The sequence below is a fragment of the Acinonyx jubatus genome, chromosome A1, assembly GCF_027475565.1.
Source record: "Acinonyx jubatus isolate Ajub_Pintada_27869175 chromosome A1, VMU_Ajub_asm_v1.0, whole genome shotgun sequence".
Classification (NCBI taxonomy): domain Eukaryota; kingdom Metazoa; phylum Chordata; class Mammalia; order Carnivora; family Felidae; genus Acinonyx; species Acinonyx jubatus.
The window spans coordinates 11,376,616-11,393,653 of record NC_069380.1 but is presented as its reverse complement, the minus strand read 5'-3'; the positions used below and the strand labels follow the sequence as shown (position 1 = coordinate 11,393,653).

Sequence of the window (17,038 nt, the reverse complement as noted above, 5' to 3'; positions counted from 1 at the left end):
CTTGCGTGTGGGCTCTCTCTCAAATAAAACATTAAAAAAAATTGGAAAACAGAGCCATCCTTCTTTTTTGGGGGGCGGGAAATACGGTTATTTTTCAAAAAAATATTATTTATGTTAATATGCAATGGGTTTATCTTTAAGTGAATTAATAAACATTTTTTTTTCAAATTCTTAGCTTTTATTTCTATATGGTAGTCTGCATAAACAAAAGCTCTCTGAGGTCCTCAATCATTTTTAAGAGTTTAAGGAGTATTGAGACTAAAACGTTTGACAACTCCTCCTGTCAAGTAACATTACCAATGCTTCTGATTTGCTAGAAGGTCTGTGCTTTAAAAGCAATTCTTCCTACTACTAATTTAAGAGGCTGGTCTTTTGTTTATCCCCAGGGTTCTACACTTATCTTTTGGCTAACCCTAAATGACCATTTTCTTAACTGGATGGATGACTCCAGAAGGAACAGTTTACAGTGTAAACAAAACCGTCAAGTATTGGATTCTTTTCAGCAAGCATGCATATTTACATATTTTTCTGAAAACATTTTCTCAAGGTAAATGATCAACTTTGTCAATACCTGCTTTATTGCACCGCGTCCTAAAAATTTCAAAAAAAGTTGGTCTCTCTTTGCACCCAATAGGCATTTTTATCTACAATATTACTCCGATGCTTGGTAACTGCAAAAACAAACAAAAAAACACCAAATACACTTCACAGGGATGCAGTCCTTGTTAACTGACTCTAAGGTACAATCAGAGAAGCAGGTAAACTTGCCTAAAGTTACATTGTTTCTTTACCTCGGTCCTATCTTTTGGGACGGTAGCTGAACTCACTGCGAGGATGGGAGCGTTCCGTGTTTGTGCTGTCCAACGGAGTCGCCACTAGCCACATGAAGCATTTGAAACGGGGGAAGCGCGACTCAAGAACAGAATTTTAAATGTTTACTTTCAATTAAGTTAACTAGTCATGTGCGGCTAGGGGATGCTGTCAGTGAGGGGTCCTATGAGAGGTAACTATCTTTGGACAATTTCAAATCAGTAAATCTTCGTAATACAGCAAATGCCGGAGGGCTTAAGCAAGACAGATACAGCGCACCAGGAGCTGTAAAACATTTTCCGGAATTACGATATTCCGTTAAAGTTAACTTCATCGTCTTTCCAATTAAGGAAACTTCAGACTGGGACATCTGGGGCAAATCCTGGGCGGGTGGCGGGGCCCGAAGCTGGGAAGTGGAGTCCCAAGGAAGCGCCAGGGCTCGAGTCCGCTCAGCGGAGGAGCCGAAACCCCGGCCCTTTCTCCCAGTCGGTGCGAGGTTGGCACCGACCCTAGAGGGCGGGAGGCCGCGGCTCCCACCCCGGGAACGAGAGGCGTTCCCCCGCCGCCTCACACCGGCCCGTCCGTCTCCACCCAGCCAACACTAACCGCCTCCGCTGGTAGAGCTCTTTTTGGCCGGAGAAGGCTGACCAAAAACGCGCCGGCACCTCGACCAGAAATCTGAGCCGCAGGCTCGTTTGCGCGGCGATCCACGGTTCTGACAACAACCAAGGCGCGGAGTCCCAGCAGCTCCGCCTCCGCCCACCCTGTTTCAGACGCTCGCGCCAAAAGCCCGCTCCCTGCGCACGTCACGCGGTGACGCCATGACGCGCACGCAACGTGCGCGCCACCCGGAAGTCAGGCTCTGCAGCGTCCGTGTGGCGAAAGCCAAGCGCTGTTTCGGCTGCTGAGCGTCCGGTCCGGAGCCGCGTAAAGACGGAGCTGGGGTGCTTCTTGTCTTCTCCCTGAGCCTTCGGAGTACCAGGCCGCGCTGCTGGGGGGGGGGGGGGGGGCGACCGCGCACAAAGTGTACTTCGCCACTCTTCATTCCCTCTGCCCCACCTCACGTTTGGGTGACCGCTAGGGTACACGGCCTGGGGTCTTTGAAAGACCTTTGTTCTCCCCTAAGAAAGGCGTCCCCTAAAGTGGCCCATCTTGGGGACCCCCAGAGTGGGCCGTGGTTGTGGCTAACTGCCTTCCCGGTTGCGTGCTCTGCATAGAGTGGAAAGGGCTGAGATTTGAAGCCAGAGGACTTTAGTTCTAGTCCCCATGTTGCTCTTACGTGGCAGGTTTCCAAGACCTCTAAGCCTTGAAAAATTGTGAAATGACCGTAGCTCTCCTGCAGGTGTTCCCCTCTGCAGGCTTCCGTAGTATTTATATTCTTACAGCGGCCAGTCACCCTGTTTTGTGCCTTTCTTTTCTCTAAGTCGCCTTGAAAGACTGGAATCTGTCCCCATCGTTCACAGGGTCTGTGACCTGGGTAGCAGGAAGCTTAATTACGGCTGGCTGGTATAACCTAAATTTTCTGGATTCTGGTGTGAGAGCTGCTTATAGACCTTGCTGCTGTCACAAAGCTCTTGGGCAGTAAACAATGAAACAACTTTAGATTAGACAAAGGGTGGGCTCTTCTTGGTTACGTAAGTGTCGTTTTAGTTTGATCCTTTTCTTTTGTTCTAGCAGGAAGCCTTACCAGTACAGAGAGCAAAGTTTATTATCATCTAGGTCTAGCAAAGGAACACACAGCTCTGATCCTTACTCAGCGTTACCACTTAACACTCATGAGTTACTCTGCTTTGTGCTTTATAGGTAATATCACATTTAATCTTGTAATAATCCTATAAATTAGTATTGTCAGATGGGGAAACCAAATCACCTGGTTAAGTAACTTGCCTGGTAACAAGGCCCAGGTTTCAGTTCAAGTCCTTTTGATTTCAGATACTTAACTATCCTGTGATTAAGTTTCCATTTACCCTCTAAATCAGAACAATTTGCTTTTTTCACCTTTTGGGACAGTGGCCCTCACTAGGAATGACTTAATGAGAGCTGTTGGCATACAGTATAACCTAAAGTACATTTTCTCACCACATACACCCCCCCCCATAACTTTATTTTCTTTGCTCCTGTGGTACCAGGGCCTTTACATTCATTAACTCTGCCGTGATATACTTAACTTCCATATACTCTTCTAGTATGCTCAAATCATGCTAATGAAAGCACGTATGTGAGTAAGAAGTCTAAATGAAAAACAGCTTTGAAGAAAGATTCGGGAGGAGTGCGTTGACGAGATAGGAAGAGCAAATAGGTATCAGGTGGACATTAGACCTCTGTAGATGGGTAGATCTCCTGTCCTCCTTTAATTAGGGAAATAGGCAGCAGCTCCCATCAGAACCTGAAATAAATGGAGAAGCTTGGAATGGACCTAAACTAACTTGATCAGGAAAAAGAAGGGTGGATGAAGGTGGAAGGCAAAACAAGGAGACAAAGCGCACTGGGGTTTGTGCTGTGCCTGGGTACTGGGTGAGCAGATGGAACGCTTTGTCCGCGTTCCCTGTGGCTTGTACCAGGGCTATGGGAATACGATGCCTTTGGGCCAGCCAGGACTCTATGAACACAAACAGCCTGACTGGAGGCGAAACACTGGTCCCCCCACTTTCCTGGCCAGGCCTGGGTTGCTGGTGCCCGCAAATGCCTCTGACTACTGTATGGACCCTTACAAGAGGGCGCAGCTTAAGGCCATTCTCTCCCAGATGAACCCCAGCCTGAGCCTGCGGCTTTGCAAGGCCAACACCAAGGAGGTGGGGGTGCAGGTGAGTCCGCGGGTGGACAAGTCCGTGCAGTGCTCGCTGGGTTCTCGCACCTTGCGCAGCCGCTCCCCTTGGAGCAGCTCAGGTCACAAGGTACCCCTGCCGGCCTGGGGAGTCTATTCACCAGTGATAGGTCGCAGGGGCTTGATCCAGCTGCGAAAGGAGGGGGAAGACCAGGAGAGGAAGGCACTTTTGGGTCCTGCGGAGGCCAGCCAGCAGCAGCAGCAGTCACCACCAATGCCAAGGTCTGAAGAGGACAAACAGGAGGAGCTTTGCCAGCATGGGTTGGGGGAGGAAGGTACCCCAAACCCTCAGGAAGGGAAGAGCAAGCAGACACAGGGAGTCGGTGGAGCAGATCTGCTCCGGAAACCCAACTTCCAGGTGAACTTTCTCCTCCCTGTCCTCAGTCCTCCACTCGCCTTATCCTCTCTTTCCTCCTTTCCATTTCTGGGGTAACAGAGAAAAAAATCTTTCACTTTATACTTGACGAAGGAGAGGTAGTTCTGATAACATGTTTTAAATGGCCTATATGTTTTGTCACTTTTTGGTAGAATAGGGTGCTAACTTTAAGCATGTGAAACTCAGAAGTCTGGTAACCATTGCTATTGGGAATGAGGAGATAAGATGGGGTTTCAGGTCTGCCAAATATGTGACCAGATTTTCTTTTGGGGGAGATTGTGCTGGTGGCATTGTTGAAAGAACGTTAGAAAAGTTTGAGAGGAGAAATAAGAATCTCCGAGTAATCCCTGAGCAATGCAATGCTAAATTAGCATAGTAGCCTTGAGGATAGGTATGAGTGAAGTTAAGGAAGCTTTTTGTTTTTTCTTTTCAAGTTTATTCATTTAATTTGAGCGAGAGAGAGTGTGCAAGTGGGAGAAGGGGGGGAGGGGAGAGAGAGAGAGAGAGAGAGAGAGAATATCCCAAGCAGGACCTGCACTGTGTGAAGCCTGATGTGGGGCTCAATCTCACAAACTGTGAGATCATGACCTGAGCTGAAATCAAGAGTTGGATGCTTAACCAACTGAGCCACTCAGGTGGCCGGGCTTTTTGTTTTTTTATACAAAGCCACAAGGAAAGAGGATCTGGCTTTCCCCCCAAAGATTGTAAAAGACTTTTCCCCCTTATCTGCAGTTTTTGGAACCAAAATATGGCTATTTTCACTGTAAAGATTGTAAGACCAGATGGGAGAGTGCTTATGTGTGGTGCATTTCTGGAACTAATAAGGTAAGTAAAAGTGAGCGGGACATGGGAGGAGGATGGGGCAGACACAGATGTTAGAGGGAGAGCGTTTCCTAATGGAACGTGACCACAATGCTGTCTCATTCATTTGGCATCCTTCGTGCCAAGGCACTTTTATCGGTACGTGGTTAATGTTTGAACTGAATTGGACTGTCCACATGAACACGTGAGGCTCTCAGAACTGGTGTTACATTTAGCTTGTTAGTTCTGTGGAACAGAATTGCATGTTATTTCGGTGAACTCTTGTGTCCGGTGGAACGGTCTATAATCATTTTTTAGTTGGTGTGTTTTGAACCTGTTGAGACCTTGGCTCTAGGCAATTTCCATACTTTGTCCACAAGGTGGAGCTATAAGAGAAATAATTTATTGTAAAGTTTCGCCTTGGACAGACTTGTGTAGGCTAAGCAGTTTTTCTCTCAATTGAATTAGTTGTCAACGCATTAAGATTGGGAAAGACTTTATGATCTGCATTTCCAGTTTCCCTGATTAGACTCTGGTCGCTATAGACTCGATGAAAACAGTAGGCTGGGGCGAAGCAGCTTCTCTCTCCTTTCACAGGGCTTGTGCACTTCATTTTGCAACAGCTGACATCTGGTCTATCTCATTAACTTCAACAAGCATTTGAGTTGGAGTCCCCTGTGCTTTCACGTTTTAGGTACTGCTTTTCTGGCTAAAGGCCTGTAGAAGGAGCGGGTAAGGAGGTGTGCTAAGACCTGAATGAAAACTTGACTTTTCATATTAGCCATTTACTAGACCCTGGAAGCAAATAGATTTTTATACTATGCCAGAAGAAAAACAGTGGGTTTAATGAACACGCTCTGAGATGCTAGGATAAAAGGAACAAGACCTAGGACTCCTCCTTAAGAAATTTATTCTCCTAGGAGATAAGATGCAATGTGGTGATAGACACAGTGGCATTTGTGTCCTGGAAGCGATGCAGAAATAACACAGGAGGCGGCTGATTAACCCTGTCAGAGGGAAGGCATCATGATGTCCAGGCAGGATTTTTGAGGCTAACTAGGAGGAGTTCACCAACTGAAGCAGGGAGAAACTGTGGACCAGAGAATGCAGAGTTGAGAAACAATATGTATGGGTGGTAACTATAAATAATTTGAAGTTCAAGTGGGGAAATAATGAGAAAATGAAAAAGTAGAAGCTAATAGACTAAGACAGAAAGCAAAGGTCAAGGGTTTGGCCTTCATGCAATGAATAAAATTATAATAGTTTCTTCCCATTGAAGATTTTTACTGTGGTACTTTGTGTACCTTAATGGCTGCCAGAATTACAGAAAAAGCAAGTGGTAGTATCTCAATTTTACAGGTAAGGAAATGAGGTTCAAAGAGTGAGAAAAAGGGACTGATAGCACTACTTAAGACCTCAGGGTGGAGGTTGGGCAAAAGCAGGGCACAAAGTGGGGAAGAGATTACTTAAGAACTGGGAGCCTAAGGTACATATAATCTTGTGTGTGTATATATATGTATATATAAAAACCCCTTATTTTTCTTTAGGTTTATTTCAAACAACTGTGTTGCAAATGCCAAAAGAGTTTTAACCCTTACCGAGTAGAAGCAATCCAATGTCAGGTAAGCATGTAGAGCACTTTTATTGAGTCTATAAGGTTACCATTCTTAAATATGAAGCTTCTGTGGCAAAATGTTAGCATTTGATAGATTGGGTATTTGAATAGGAATGTTAAGTTTTCTATACCTTGAATTTTTATAACATTTTAGAAAAATAAATTCTGGATTTTGGGGGGTGTAGGAGAGGAGACATATTGACTCTTAAGTTGCTTTATACGGTATATTTATTTATGGGCCATATATGTTTATCAAACACCCTTTGTGTAATTTGGATGTAGTAATTTTTTTGAGTTTTTAAATTTTAATCCCAGTTAGTTAACATATAGTGTTACATTAATTTCAGGTGTATGATATAGTGTTTCAATAATCCCATATGGATGTAGTAACTTAATAGGGAACCTGTATTAAGCTTTTACTATGTACCAGACTTGGGGCTAAGTGCTTTACATGCATTATCTCCTGTAATCTAAACTTTGAGGTAGGTGTTATCCCCATGATCCAGACCAGAAGGCTAAAGTTGATGAAGAAATAACTTGCCCAAGTGTAAGCAAGTAGTAAATATTAGAACTTTGATCATATTTTATGGTGTCTCCAGGTTCTAGGAAGTCACAGAATTAGGTCTCTAAAACACCTTGTAGGAGACCTCTTTTTAAACTTTTCAGAGAAGTATGGCATAGTTGGTTTTCATAACTGAGACATTTTTAAGATCTCAATCCTTCACTTAAAAATATTTTTTGTCCTACTTAGGAATAAATATTTAAAAAACTAGTCTAACAGTTTATGAATGGTTTACGTTTATATTTTCTAGTTGGACATTCTCATTTAATCTGTTTGTGTTTAATATAATGTAGGTTTAAATATATTTTCTTATATTCCTCTTGTGTTCCATTGAAGTGACTTTTTTTAAAATAAAAAAATAATTTCCCATCTCTGTTATCTTGGCACTTACCTTCTGGCACTTACCTTAGACATTCCAACATGATTCTTTGACCTATCAAAGTCTGCATAAATCATTAATAATACCTCTCCTTGACAATACAATAAACTTAGAACACTCTAACTCCTTATCACCTCATCCTAAGTTATATACTACTGTTGTATATTTTAATTTTAAACATCATAAGGCGTTATTTTATATAGTCATTCATTTAGCTTTAGCTACACATATTTCCTTTCTGCTGCTCTTCATTCCTTTTTGTATCTGGGACCACTTTTCTTTTACATGAAGAATATGTTTTAATATTTACTGTAGCACAGGTCTGAAGGTGACACATCCTCTTTTGCCTGGATGATGGTTTAAAGGATAATTTTGCTGGGTATAGAATTTTTAGGTTGGCAGTAGTTTTCTTTCTGCTCTTTAAGGGTATGACCTTTATTGTTTTGAAGTTGGTTATTAGCATTACTAATTCCCCTTAAATCTGCTTGCTTTTAAGATCTTTCTCTCTGCTTTGTTTTTCAGTAGTTTTACAGTTAGATGCCTAGTTGTGGTTTCTTTGTATTTATCTGGTTGAGATTCATAGCATTTCTTGAATCTATAGCTTGAAGATTGTTACCTCTTTTGGAAAATTATCAGCTATAATCTCTTAAAATATTACTTACACCCCCATTATCTCTCTATTCCAGTTACTCATATTAGACCTTTAACCATATCCCTTATGCCTTTTATGTTCTTTTCTGTATTTCCTATGCTTTTGTCCCCCTTTGCTCCAGTTTGTATATCATCTACTAAAATAAACCTAAAAAAATTTTTAAAAATGTATTTTACAAAACCTCTGAGGTTAATGCTCTTTATCTCCCTTTTAGAAATGAAAACTTAGAGGTTAAATAGCTTCTCAAAGTTACAAGATAAAGAGTGAAAGGATTTTATCAGGTAGGTCTATTTCACATTTGAAGCAACCAGTGGAATAAGGCTGTAAGATAGGCCCTTGAATGAGATCTGTTAAAATGCTAAGAAACTTACACTAAAGGAAACTTATTTCACCTATGTCCCTCATAATCGTTTGTATCTTAGCACACACTTTTAAATAGGCATAACATTACAGTCTCAGTAACTCCTCCCTGTTTGCAAATTTCAAGTACTCAGTCAGTGCTATGTAATGATCACATTTAAACAGAATTAGCTTAAGGTTTTGCCAAAATGTTGATGCTTCAAGGTTCCATAAGAGGTGGGGAAAAACATCAGCCAATGGACATTTTACCCCGTAGTGCCCCATCTCTCACTCTGTCTTCCGTTTCTCTAATTCTTTCTTCAGCTATTTCCAATCTGCTATTAAATCCATCTGTTGAGTTGATTTAAGTTACTCTATTTTCAGTGCTATAATTTTTGTCTTTAAAAAATAACTTCCAGTTTTCTGCTGAACTTACCAGTCTTATTTCTTTGAACATGTTAAGCATAATTATCTTAAAATCTGTACTACTTAACTCCATTAACTTAATGCCCTATGGTTCTGTTGCTATCATTGTCATTTTCCATGTTTTTCAAATTTGTTGTTATATCTCCTCATGTACCTCATATGATTATTTTTGATTGAGTGTTGACTAGTGAATATGAAGAATTACAGTGATAATTTGAGGCCTAGGATAGTATCTTCCTTCACAGAAGATTTGCTTGCTTCTGGTGGGAAGATAGGAACATTAACAATTAGATTGCTATTTTCTAAACAGGGTTGAGCTATTTCGAAACTGGGCTTTAGCATCTGTAAAAGCTGGTCAATTTTTGGTTCATCTTTATTCTTAGGTTGTAACCTTTCAGGGTCCCAACACAAAACCTGAACTGTTTACCAGGTCTTTCCCATTTTGGCATATTTAAGATTATCCATCAGCTACATTGACTTGTCAAACTTCCTTTCAGCTTTTCACTGTCCTTCATTTCTTCCAGAATTGGCAGACCTTTAGGGAGGAAATAGTCCTAAATGTCAGGCTCCCCTCCACTTCTGGGTTTCTTTCTCTAATGCTTTGATAATTCTGTAGTGCTTCAAATAGTTATTTTTAAAAGTTATTTCTTTAGCTCAGCTTTTCTAGTTATCCTAAGCAGGTGGCTTGGTCAAAACTACCTAGTACACCATTGCCAGAAACAGAAACCTACCTTTAGAGTAAATCCTTATTTATTTATATTTTTATTTTTTCCACAGTAAGAGTATTGTGAGGATGAAATGAATTTATATAAAGTACTTAGAATAGTGCCTGCAGCAAACACCATGTGAATAGTAGCTACTAGAATTTTCTTATAAGGATGCATACTTGTCACTGGAAGAGTGGAAGTTGTAAATGTAGTACAATGTTTCATAAATAATTTAGACTTTGATTGGCAAAATGAAGATTCCTAGTTCCACAATATAAATTGTAAAGCTTGACTTTTTTTAGCTATGGTCACGTGCAGAAAATAGAGCAGTGGTCAATTTTAAAGATAAGCAGGGTTGAGAGGGTGTACAAGGGCAGTATACTGGTCTCCATGGGGTGTGATTTTTTTTTTTTTTTTAATTTATCAGAAGACCGAATGTGATAATGGTTAAGAACACTTTATAGTGAAGGTAAGTCATTTCTGGAGCAAGAAGAGAATTAGCTTCCTCTACATTACCCTTCCCCCTAGTTGAGACAACCAAAAAGCATCTCCAGACATTGCCAGATGTCTGCTGGTGGGTACAGTACAGCTGGTTGAGACACTGCTCTAATGTTTTCAAATATTCCAGCCTAGATAATCAAATCGCTTAATACTTACTCACTGCCTCTCACCCCTACCTGGCTACAGATGTAAAAACTTATTAGTGAAGAAATTCTATAAACTCTAACTTCTCAAACCTTTTTCTGTCATGAGATCCTCTTGGTTGGCTTAGCAGTATTGTCTCAAATACCATCTTTGCTCTTTGATCTTGAAAAATGCATAGCATTTAATGGGATGTGAGTATCTCTGTACAACTTGGTCTAGGACTTCTCATAGGACTCAAAGGAAGATGCCAATATCAAGGATAGGGATGGTGGGGAGAAGTATTTTAATTTGAGGATTATATTTGAAACACTGATTTAATTATTTAGTGTCCAAACTGTTCCTTGTTTTCTAAAGACCTGTTCAAAGTCTCGTTGTTCCTGTCCTCAAAAGAAAAGACACATTGATCTAAGGAGGCCGCATCGACAGGAACTGTGTGGTCGCTGCAAAGACAAGAGATTCTCCTGTGGCAATACTTACAGCTTTAAATACATCATGTCACAGGCAGTATGACTTGTACAGGACACCCAAACTTTCCTTGTAACTTACGGTACTGTTCCTTTTTTGCAACTTAGCTCTGACCTGGTATTGGAAAATGGACTAGGCTTTTGTACTTTTTGTAGGTTGCTAACAATTGTACAGTGTGAGTAGAATAAAATAAATGCATGTAAAATAGACCATGAAGGCACATTAATTGGTGATTTCGGGGTAAAAACATCCATACAGTATTGGGAAATGGTAGATACTGTCACTTACATGAAGGGAACAATAATCATTTGACAAACTTTTATCAGCTGGTTGTTCTAAGCACTGGAAATACAGAGATGATAAGGGGCAAGGTCCTGGCCTTCAGCTATACATAATAATTGTAGCAAATGCTTAAACAGCTTTTATTATGTGCTATGGATTGTAACTCATTATAGCAGCCATATTAAATGCAAACTATTATACCCCCTCTTAAGAGATAAAGAGAGGGAGCCACAGAGAGATCAAAGTGTAGAGCCAGGATTTGAACCCACATGGACTCTGACTTGCTCCATAGCTTGAACTACTGCATATATATGCACGTACATATATTTATGTATGCATATATACATACATACATGTGTATATATATATACATATGTATACATATATATACATATATAAATACACCTATATATGTGTACATATAAGATATATATTTTTTTCAGGTTCAAATGTGGTAAGTGCTGTGAAGGGAACAGTGCTGTGATAGAGTGAGCTTTTAGGTAGGGTGGTTGGGATGAGGCAGCATGAGAATGGAGACTTGCAGGATAAGGGAGCTTAGAGAAAAGAAGATGGTCTTGACCCAAGGGAACAGAAAGAGCCAAGTCTCTGATCTGAGCAGGTGGGCCACATTCTTGGCATGGCCCAGGAATAGGAGCCCCTAAGACTAATGTAGGACAGAAGCTGGAGAAGACAGGGCTCAAGTTACAAACAGTTCTTTTGGCCTTAGCAAGCCTATGGCAGCCCATGAAGCAGTTTTCAACAAGACATGACATCAGATTCTTACTTTAAAAAACTCTCTGTCAGGGAAAGACCAGGTAGAGTGGAAGGTGGGAGACCAGTTAGGAGGTTCACGAATGCACAGGCAAAATGGTGGCTCAGACAAGGGTGGTGGCCATGGAGATGGAGAGAAGTACATCAATTCAAGATAATGTTGGAGTTATACAGGATTGGAAGTGGATGATGCAGAAATAAATGACTTTGATTTTCCTACTTTTTTTTTAAAGTTTATTTTGAGAGAGAGAGAGAGAGAGATCAGGAGCAGGGGAGGGGCAGAGAAAGAGGAAAAGAGAGAATCCCAAGAGTCTCCTCATTGTCCACACAGAACCCCACACAGGGTTCAAACTTCAAAACCATGAGATTGTGGCCTAAACTGATACCAAGAATCAGACGTTCACCTGCCTGAGCCACCAGGCACCCTGAAATAAATGACTTTTAGATTTCTACATTTAGCTATGGGGCAGATGGAATTGAGAGGTATAACATTTAGGAGCAGGCTGTGGAGTCTTACTACCTAATTTAAAATCCTGGGTGTAGCAGATGTATGATTATGGACAAATCATGTGAATACCTTAAAGCTATGGCAGGTTCAGTTTCAGACCACCGCAGTAAAGTATCTCAATAAAGTGAGTCAAATGAATTTTTTTTTTTAGTGCATATAAAAGCTGTGTTTACATATACTGTAGTCTCTTAAGTGTGCGATAGCATTATTACTAACAAAAATGTATATACCTAATTCAAAATCGCTTTATTGTTGCAAAGTGCTAGACATCATCTGAGCTTTTAGTGAGTTGTAATTTTTTCTGGGAAGGTCTTGGCTTGATGTTGATGGCTGCTCGCTGATTAGGGCTGTGCTTGCCTGCTGACTGATTAGGGTGGTTGGTGTGGCTGTGGTCATTTCTTAAAATAAGATAACAGTGAAGTTTGTGCCTCATCCATTGACTCTTCCTTTCATAAATAGTTTCTCTGTAGCATGTGATAGCATTTTACCCACAGTAGAACTTCTTTCAAAATTGGGGTCAATCCCCTCAAACTATACAGCTGCTTTATCAACTAGGTTGACATAATATTCTAAATTCCTCATTGTCATTTCAATAATATTCACAGCATTTTCACCAGGAGTAGATTCCATCACAAGAAACCATTTTTATTGCTCATTCATCAGAAGCAATTGCTCCTCCATTAAAGTTTTTCTCATGAGATTGCAGCAATCCGGTCACATCTTGAGGCTCCACTCTTAACTCCAGTTCTCTCGTTATTTCCACCGTATCTGCAGTTACTTCCTTCACTGAAGTCTTGGATCCCTCAAAGTCATCCATGAGGGTTGGAACAAACTTCCTCCAAACTCCTAGTAATGTTGGTATCTTCTCATAAATCATGAATGTTCTTACTGGCATCTAGAATGGTGAATCCTTTTCAGAAGTCTTTCCATTTACTTTGCCCACATCCATCAGAGGAGTCACAACTATGACAGCTATAGCTGTATGAAGTGTATTTCTTAATTTTTTTAATGACATTGATTCATTTTTGAGAGGCCGAGACGCAGCACAAGCAGGGGAGGGGCAGAGAGAGTGGGAGATAGAATCTGAAGCAGACTCCAGGCTCTGAGCTGTCAGCACAGAGCCCGATGCAGGGCTGGAACCCACAAACTGTGAGATCATGACCTGAGCCGAAGTTAGATGCTAGAAGTGTATTTAAGATTTGAAGGTCAGAATTATTCCTCTATCTATGGGTTGTAGAATGGATTGTATGTTAGGTGTGAAAAGAACCTTAATCTCACTGTACGTTTCCATCAGGTTTCTTGGGTGACCAGGTACATTGTCCGTGAGCAGTAATATTTTGAAAGGAATCTTTTTCTGAGCAGTAGGTCTCAATAGTGGGTTTGAAATGTTCAGTAGAACATGTTGTAAACAGATGTGCTGCCATCCAGGCTTTATTGTTCCATTTACAGAGCACAGGCAGAGGACATTTAGCATAATTCTTAAGGGCCCTAGGATTTTCAGAATAATAAATGAGCATTGCCTTCAGTCTCGAACCAGTTGCATTGACTCGTAGCCAGAGAGTCAGCCACACATTGACTGCTCTCTAGTTCTGAAAGTCCTCAATGGCCTCTTCTTCCAACAGAAGGCTGTTTTGTCTATATTGACAATCTGTTGTGTAGTGTAGCCACCTTCATGAATTATTTTAGGCAGATCTTCTGGATCACTTGCTGTTGCTTCTACACCAGTGCTTACAGCTTCACCTTGCACTTTTACGGAGACGGCTTCTTTCCTTAAACCTCCTGAACCCACCTCTGCTGGTTTTAAACTTGTGTAGCCTCCTTACCTCTCTCTGCTTTCATAGAATTAGAGTTAGGGCCTTGGTCTGGATCAGGCGTTGGCTTAAGGGAGTATTGTGGCCAGTTTGATCTATCCAGACACTTAAACTTTCTCCATATCTGCAATAAGGCTATTTCACTTTCTTATTTGTGTCTTCACTGGCGTAGCACTTTTAATTTCCTTTGAGAACCCTTCCTTTGCACTCACAACTTGGCTACCTCTTTGGCACGAGAGGCCTAGCTTTGGGCCTGTCTCGGCTTTTGACATGCCTTCCTCACTGAGCTCTATCATTTCTAGCTTTTGACTTAAAGTGAGAGGTGAGTGACTCGTCCTTTCACTTGAACACCTAGAGGCTACTGTAGGGTTACTCACTGACATAATTTCAATATTGTGTCTCAGGCAGAAGGGAGGCCTGAGGAGAGTGAGAGAGATGGGGGGGATGGCTTGTTGGTGGTACAGTCAGAATACATCCGACATTTACTGGTAGTTTTTTATTTTGTGGGCTAAGCTTGTGGCATCCCGAGACATTACCATAGTAACATCAAAGATTACTGATAAAAGACCATCAAAAAATGTGGTGAAAAGGTAGAAATATTGTGAGAGTCACCAAAATGTGACATACTCACAAAGTGAGTAAATGCTGTTGGAAAAAATGGCACCAAGTCTTGCTTGACAGAGTTGCCACAAACCATCAATTTGTTAAAACGAAAACAAACCGTATCTGCAAAGGGCAGTAAGATGAAGCCCAATCAGACAAAGTATGCCTGTACTTAACTCTCCATGTCTCAGTTACTCTTCTGTAAAATGGGAACAATAATCGTACCTGTCCCTTAGCGGTAGTATGAGGACTAAAGGAGCTGATACATGTTCTGCATTGAGGATCATACCAATATCATTGTGAGGGCTTGGTAAATTGAATTTTTACTTTGGTGGAACTCAGTAGTGAGATGGGGAGAGTTTCTTTTTCAACACACTAGGTTTGAAATATTTGAGACCTCCAAATGCACATGTCCTGTAGGCTGTTGAGTATATGAATTTGGAATTTAGGAGAGCTGTCAGAGCTATGGCAGAGATTTGGAGATAAAAAAATATAGAGTTCTTAAAGCCTTGGATCTGGACAGGACCATGTGGGAAGAAAGTACAGCCCAAGGCTCTGGGGCACATGAACATTTACAGCAACGATCCCAAAACGTTCACGTTCCAGGAGTTATCTGGTGATCATGTTAATTGAGGATTGTGATTGAGTAGGTTTGGGGTCTGAGTCTGCAAACCTAACAAACTCCCAGATGCTATCAATGCCCCTGGTCTTCTGGATCACACTTAGAGTAACAAGAAGTTAGAGGTAAAATAGGAGGTCAAGAGGGATAGGAAGAGGATGGTGTCACGAAAGCAAAGCTAAAACAGGATTTTGAGGCTGGTTGACTCCATACCTGTGGTGAGTGAGAAAGATGCAGATAGATCTCTGTTGGAACGGTGACGTGAAGGTTGCTGGTGATCTTGAAAGGAGAAGTTTTGATAGAATGGTAGGATGGAAGCCAGAGTAAAGAAAGTCAAGACCGTGAATAGAGATAATACTTTGGAGAAGTTTTGATGTTAAAAAACTGAGAAATTGGAGATAGCCAGAAGGGCTTTTGGGGGGAATGTGAGGCATTAAGTTTGTATGTTAATGGAAATAATTCCGTAGAGAGAAGTTGATGATACAGCTGATGAAGGATCTGCCCATGGGAGCAAAGCCTTTGAAAAGGGAGAAGAGATGAAATCCAGAGCACAAGTGGAGTGATTAGGTCTGAGTGGAAAGAGTAAACTTTTTTAAATTAATTTTTTAATGTACACCCAAGTTAGCATATAATGCAACAATGATATCAGGAGTAGATTCCTTAATGCCCCTTACCCACTTAGCCCATCCCCCCTCCCACAACCCCTCCATCAACCCCTCCATCAACCCTCTGTTTGTTCTCCATATTTGAGAGTCTCTTAGGTTTTGTCCTCCTTCCTGTTTTTATATTATTTTTGCTTCCCTTCCCTTATGTTCATCTCTTTTGTATCTTGAAATCATCACATTCCAGTGATGTCATGATATATCTTTCTCTAATTTCACTTACTGTAATACCCTCCAGTTCCATCCATGTAGTTGCAAATGGCAAGATTTCATCCTTTTTGATTGTCGAGTAATACTCCATTGTATATGCATACCACATCTTCTTTATGCATTCATCCATCAATGGGCATTTGGGTTCTTTCCATACTTTGGCTATTGTTGATAGTGCTGCTATAAACATTTGGGTGCATGTGCCCCTTTGAATCAGGGGCACTACTGTATCCTTTGGATAAATACCTAATAGTGCAAATGCTGGGTTGTAGGGTAGTTCTAAATTTTTTGAGGAACCTCCATATTGTTTGCCAGAGTGGTTGCACCAGCTTGCATTCCCACCAACAATGCAAAAGAGATCCTCTTTCTCCACATCCTCGTTGACATCTGTTGTTGCCCCTCGTCGACATCTGTTGTTGCCCCTCGTCGACATCTGTTGTTGCCCCTCGTCGACATCTGTTGTTGCCCCTCGTCGACATCTGTTGTTGCCCCTCGTCGACATCTGTTGTTGCCCCTCGTCGACATCTGTTGTTGCCCCTCGTCGACATCTGTTGTTGCCCCTCGTCGACATCTGTTGTTGCCCCTCGTCGACATCTGTTGTTGCCCCTCGTCGACATCTGTTGTTGCCCCTCGTCGACATCTGTTGTTGCCCCTCGTCGACATCTGTTGTTGCCCCTCGTCGACATCTGTTGTTGCCCCTCGTCGACATCTGTTGTTGCCCCTCGTCGACATCTGTTGTTGCCCCTCGTCGACATCTGTTGTTGCCCCTCGTCGACATCTGTTGTTGCCCCTCGTCGACATCTGTTGTTGCCCCTCGTCGACATCTGTTGTTGCCCCTCGTCGACATCTGTTGTTGCCCCTCGTCGACATCTGTTGTTGCCCCTCGTCGACATCTGTTGTTGCCCCTCGTCGACATCTGTTGTTGCCCCTCGTCGACATCTGTTGTTGCCCCTCGTCGACATCTGTTGTTG

General features: G+C 41.7%; 2 protein-coding genes across 7 annotated transcripts in view; one reads left to right on the top strand and one right to left on the bottom strand.

Moving 5' to 3' along the window:
• Window positions 1-1,577, bottom strand: part of BRCA2 (BRCA2 DNA repair associated) — a 61,346-nt gene extending 59,769 nt beyond the window's left edge. For all 4 annotated transcript variants that reach the window (XM_053214077.1, XM_053214087.1, XM_053214091.1 and 1 more), the window contains exon 1: window positions 572-1,577. In XM_053214077.1, the coding sequence (XP_053070052.1) occupies window positions 572-638 (67 nt within the window). In that variant the 5' untranslated portion in view covers window positions 639-1,577. The remainder of the gene's footprint in view (window positions 1-571) is intronic.
• Window positions 1,578-1,657: 80 nt separating this feature from the next.
• On the top strand, window positions 1,658-16,430 carry ZAR1L (zygote arrest 1 like). Of its 3 annotated transcripts, XR_003422019.2 has the most exons (5): window positions 1,658-3,992; window positions 4,743-4,835; window positions 6,359-6,433; window positions 8,234-8,300; window positions 10,491-10,629. XR_003422019.2 is itself a non-coding variant. In XM_015070935.3 (4 exons), the coding sequence occupies exons 1-4, from the start codon at window positions 3,333-3,335 to the stop codon at window positions 10,644-10,646; spliced, it is 984 nt and encodes a 327-aa protein (XP_014926421.1). In that variant the 5' UTR covers window positions 1,659-3,332; the 3' UTR covers window positions 10,647-16,430. The 3 variants fall into 3 exon arrangements, 2 of the variants coding, with proteins under 2 accessions (XP_026920449.1, XP_014926421.1); XM_015070935.3 differs by lacking the exon at window positions 8,234-8,300 and having other exon boundaries at window positions 1,659-3,992; window positions 10,491-16,430; XM_027064648.2 differs by lacking the exons at window positions 4,743-4,835; window positions 8,234-8,300 and having other exon boundaries at window positions 10,491-16,430.
• Window positions 16,431-17,038: the final 608 nt, after the last annotated feature.

What these genes read in the sequence shown, in the direction of transcription:
- ZAR1L (XM_015070935.3), top strand. Translation starts at nt 3,333, where the DNA reads ATGGAACGCTTTGTCCGCGTTCCCTGTGGCTTGTACCAGGGCTATGGG. An exon ending in GCATTTCTGGAACTAATAAG is followed by an intron (nt 4,836 to 6,358) that starts GTAAGTAAAAGT and finishes ATTTTTCTTTAG; the next exon opens with GTTTATTTCAAACAACTGTG. An exon ending in TAGAAGCAATCCAATGTCAG is followed by an intron (nt 6,434 to 10,490) that starts GTAAGCATGTAG and finishes TGTTTTCTAAAG; the next exon opens with ACCTGTTCAAAGTCTCGTTG.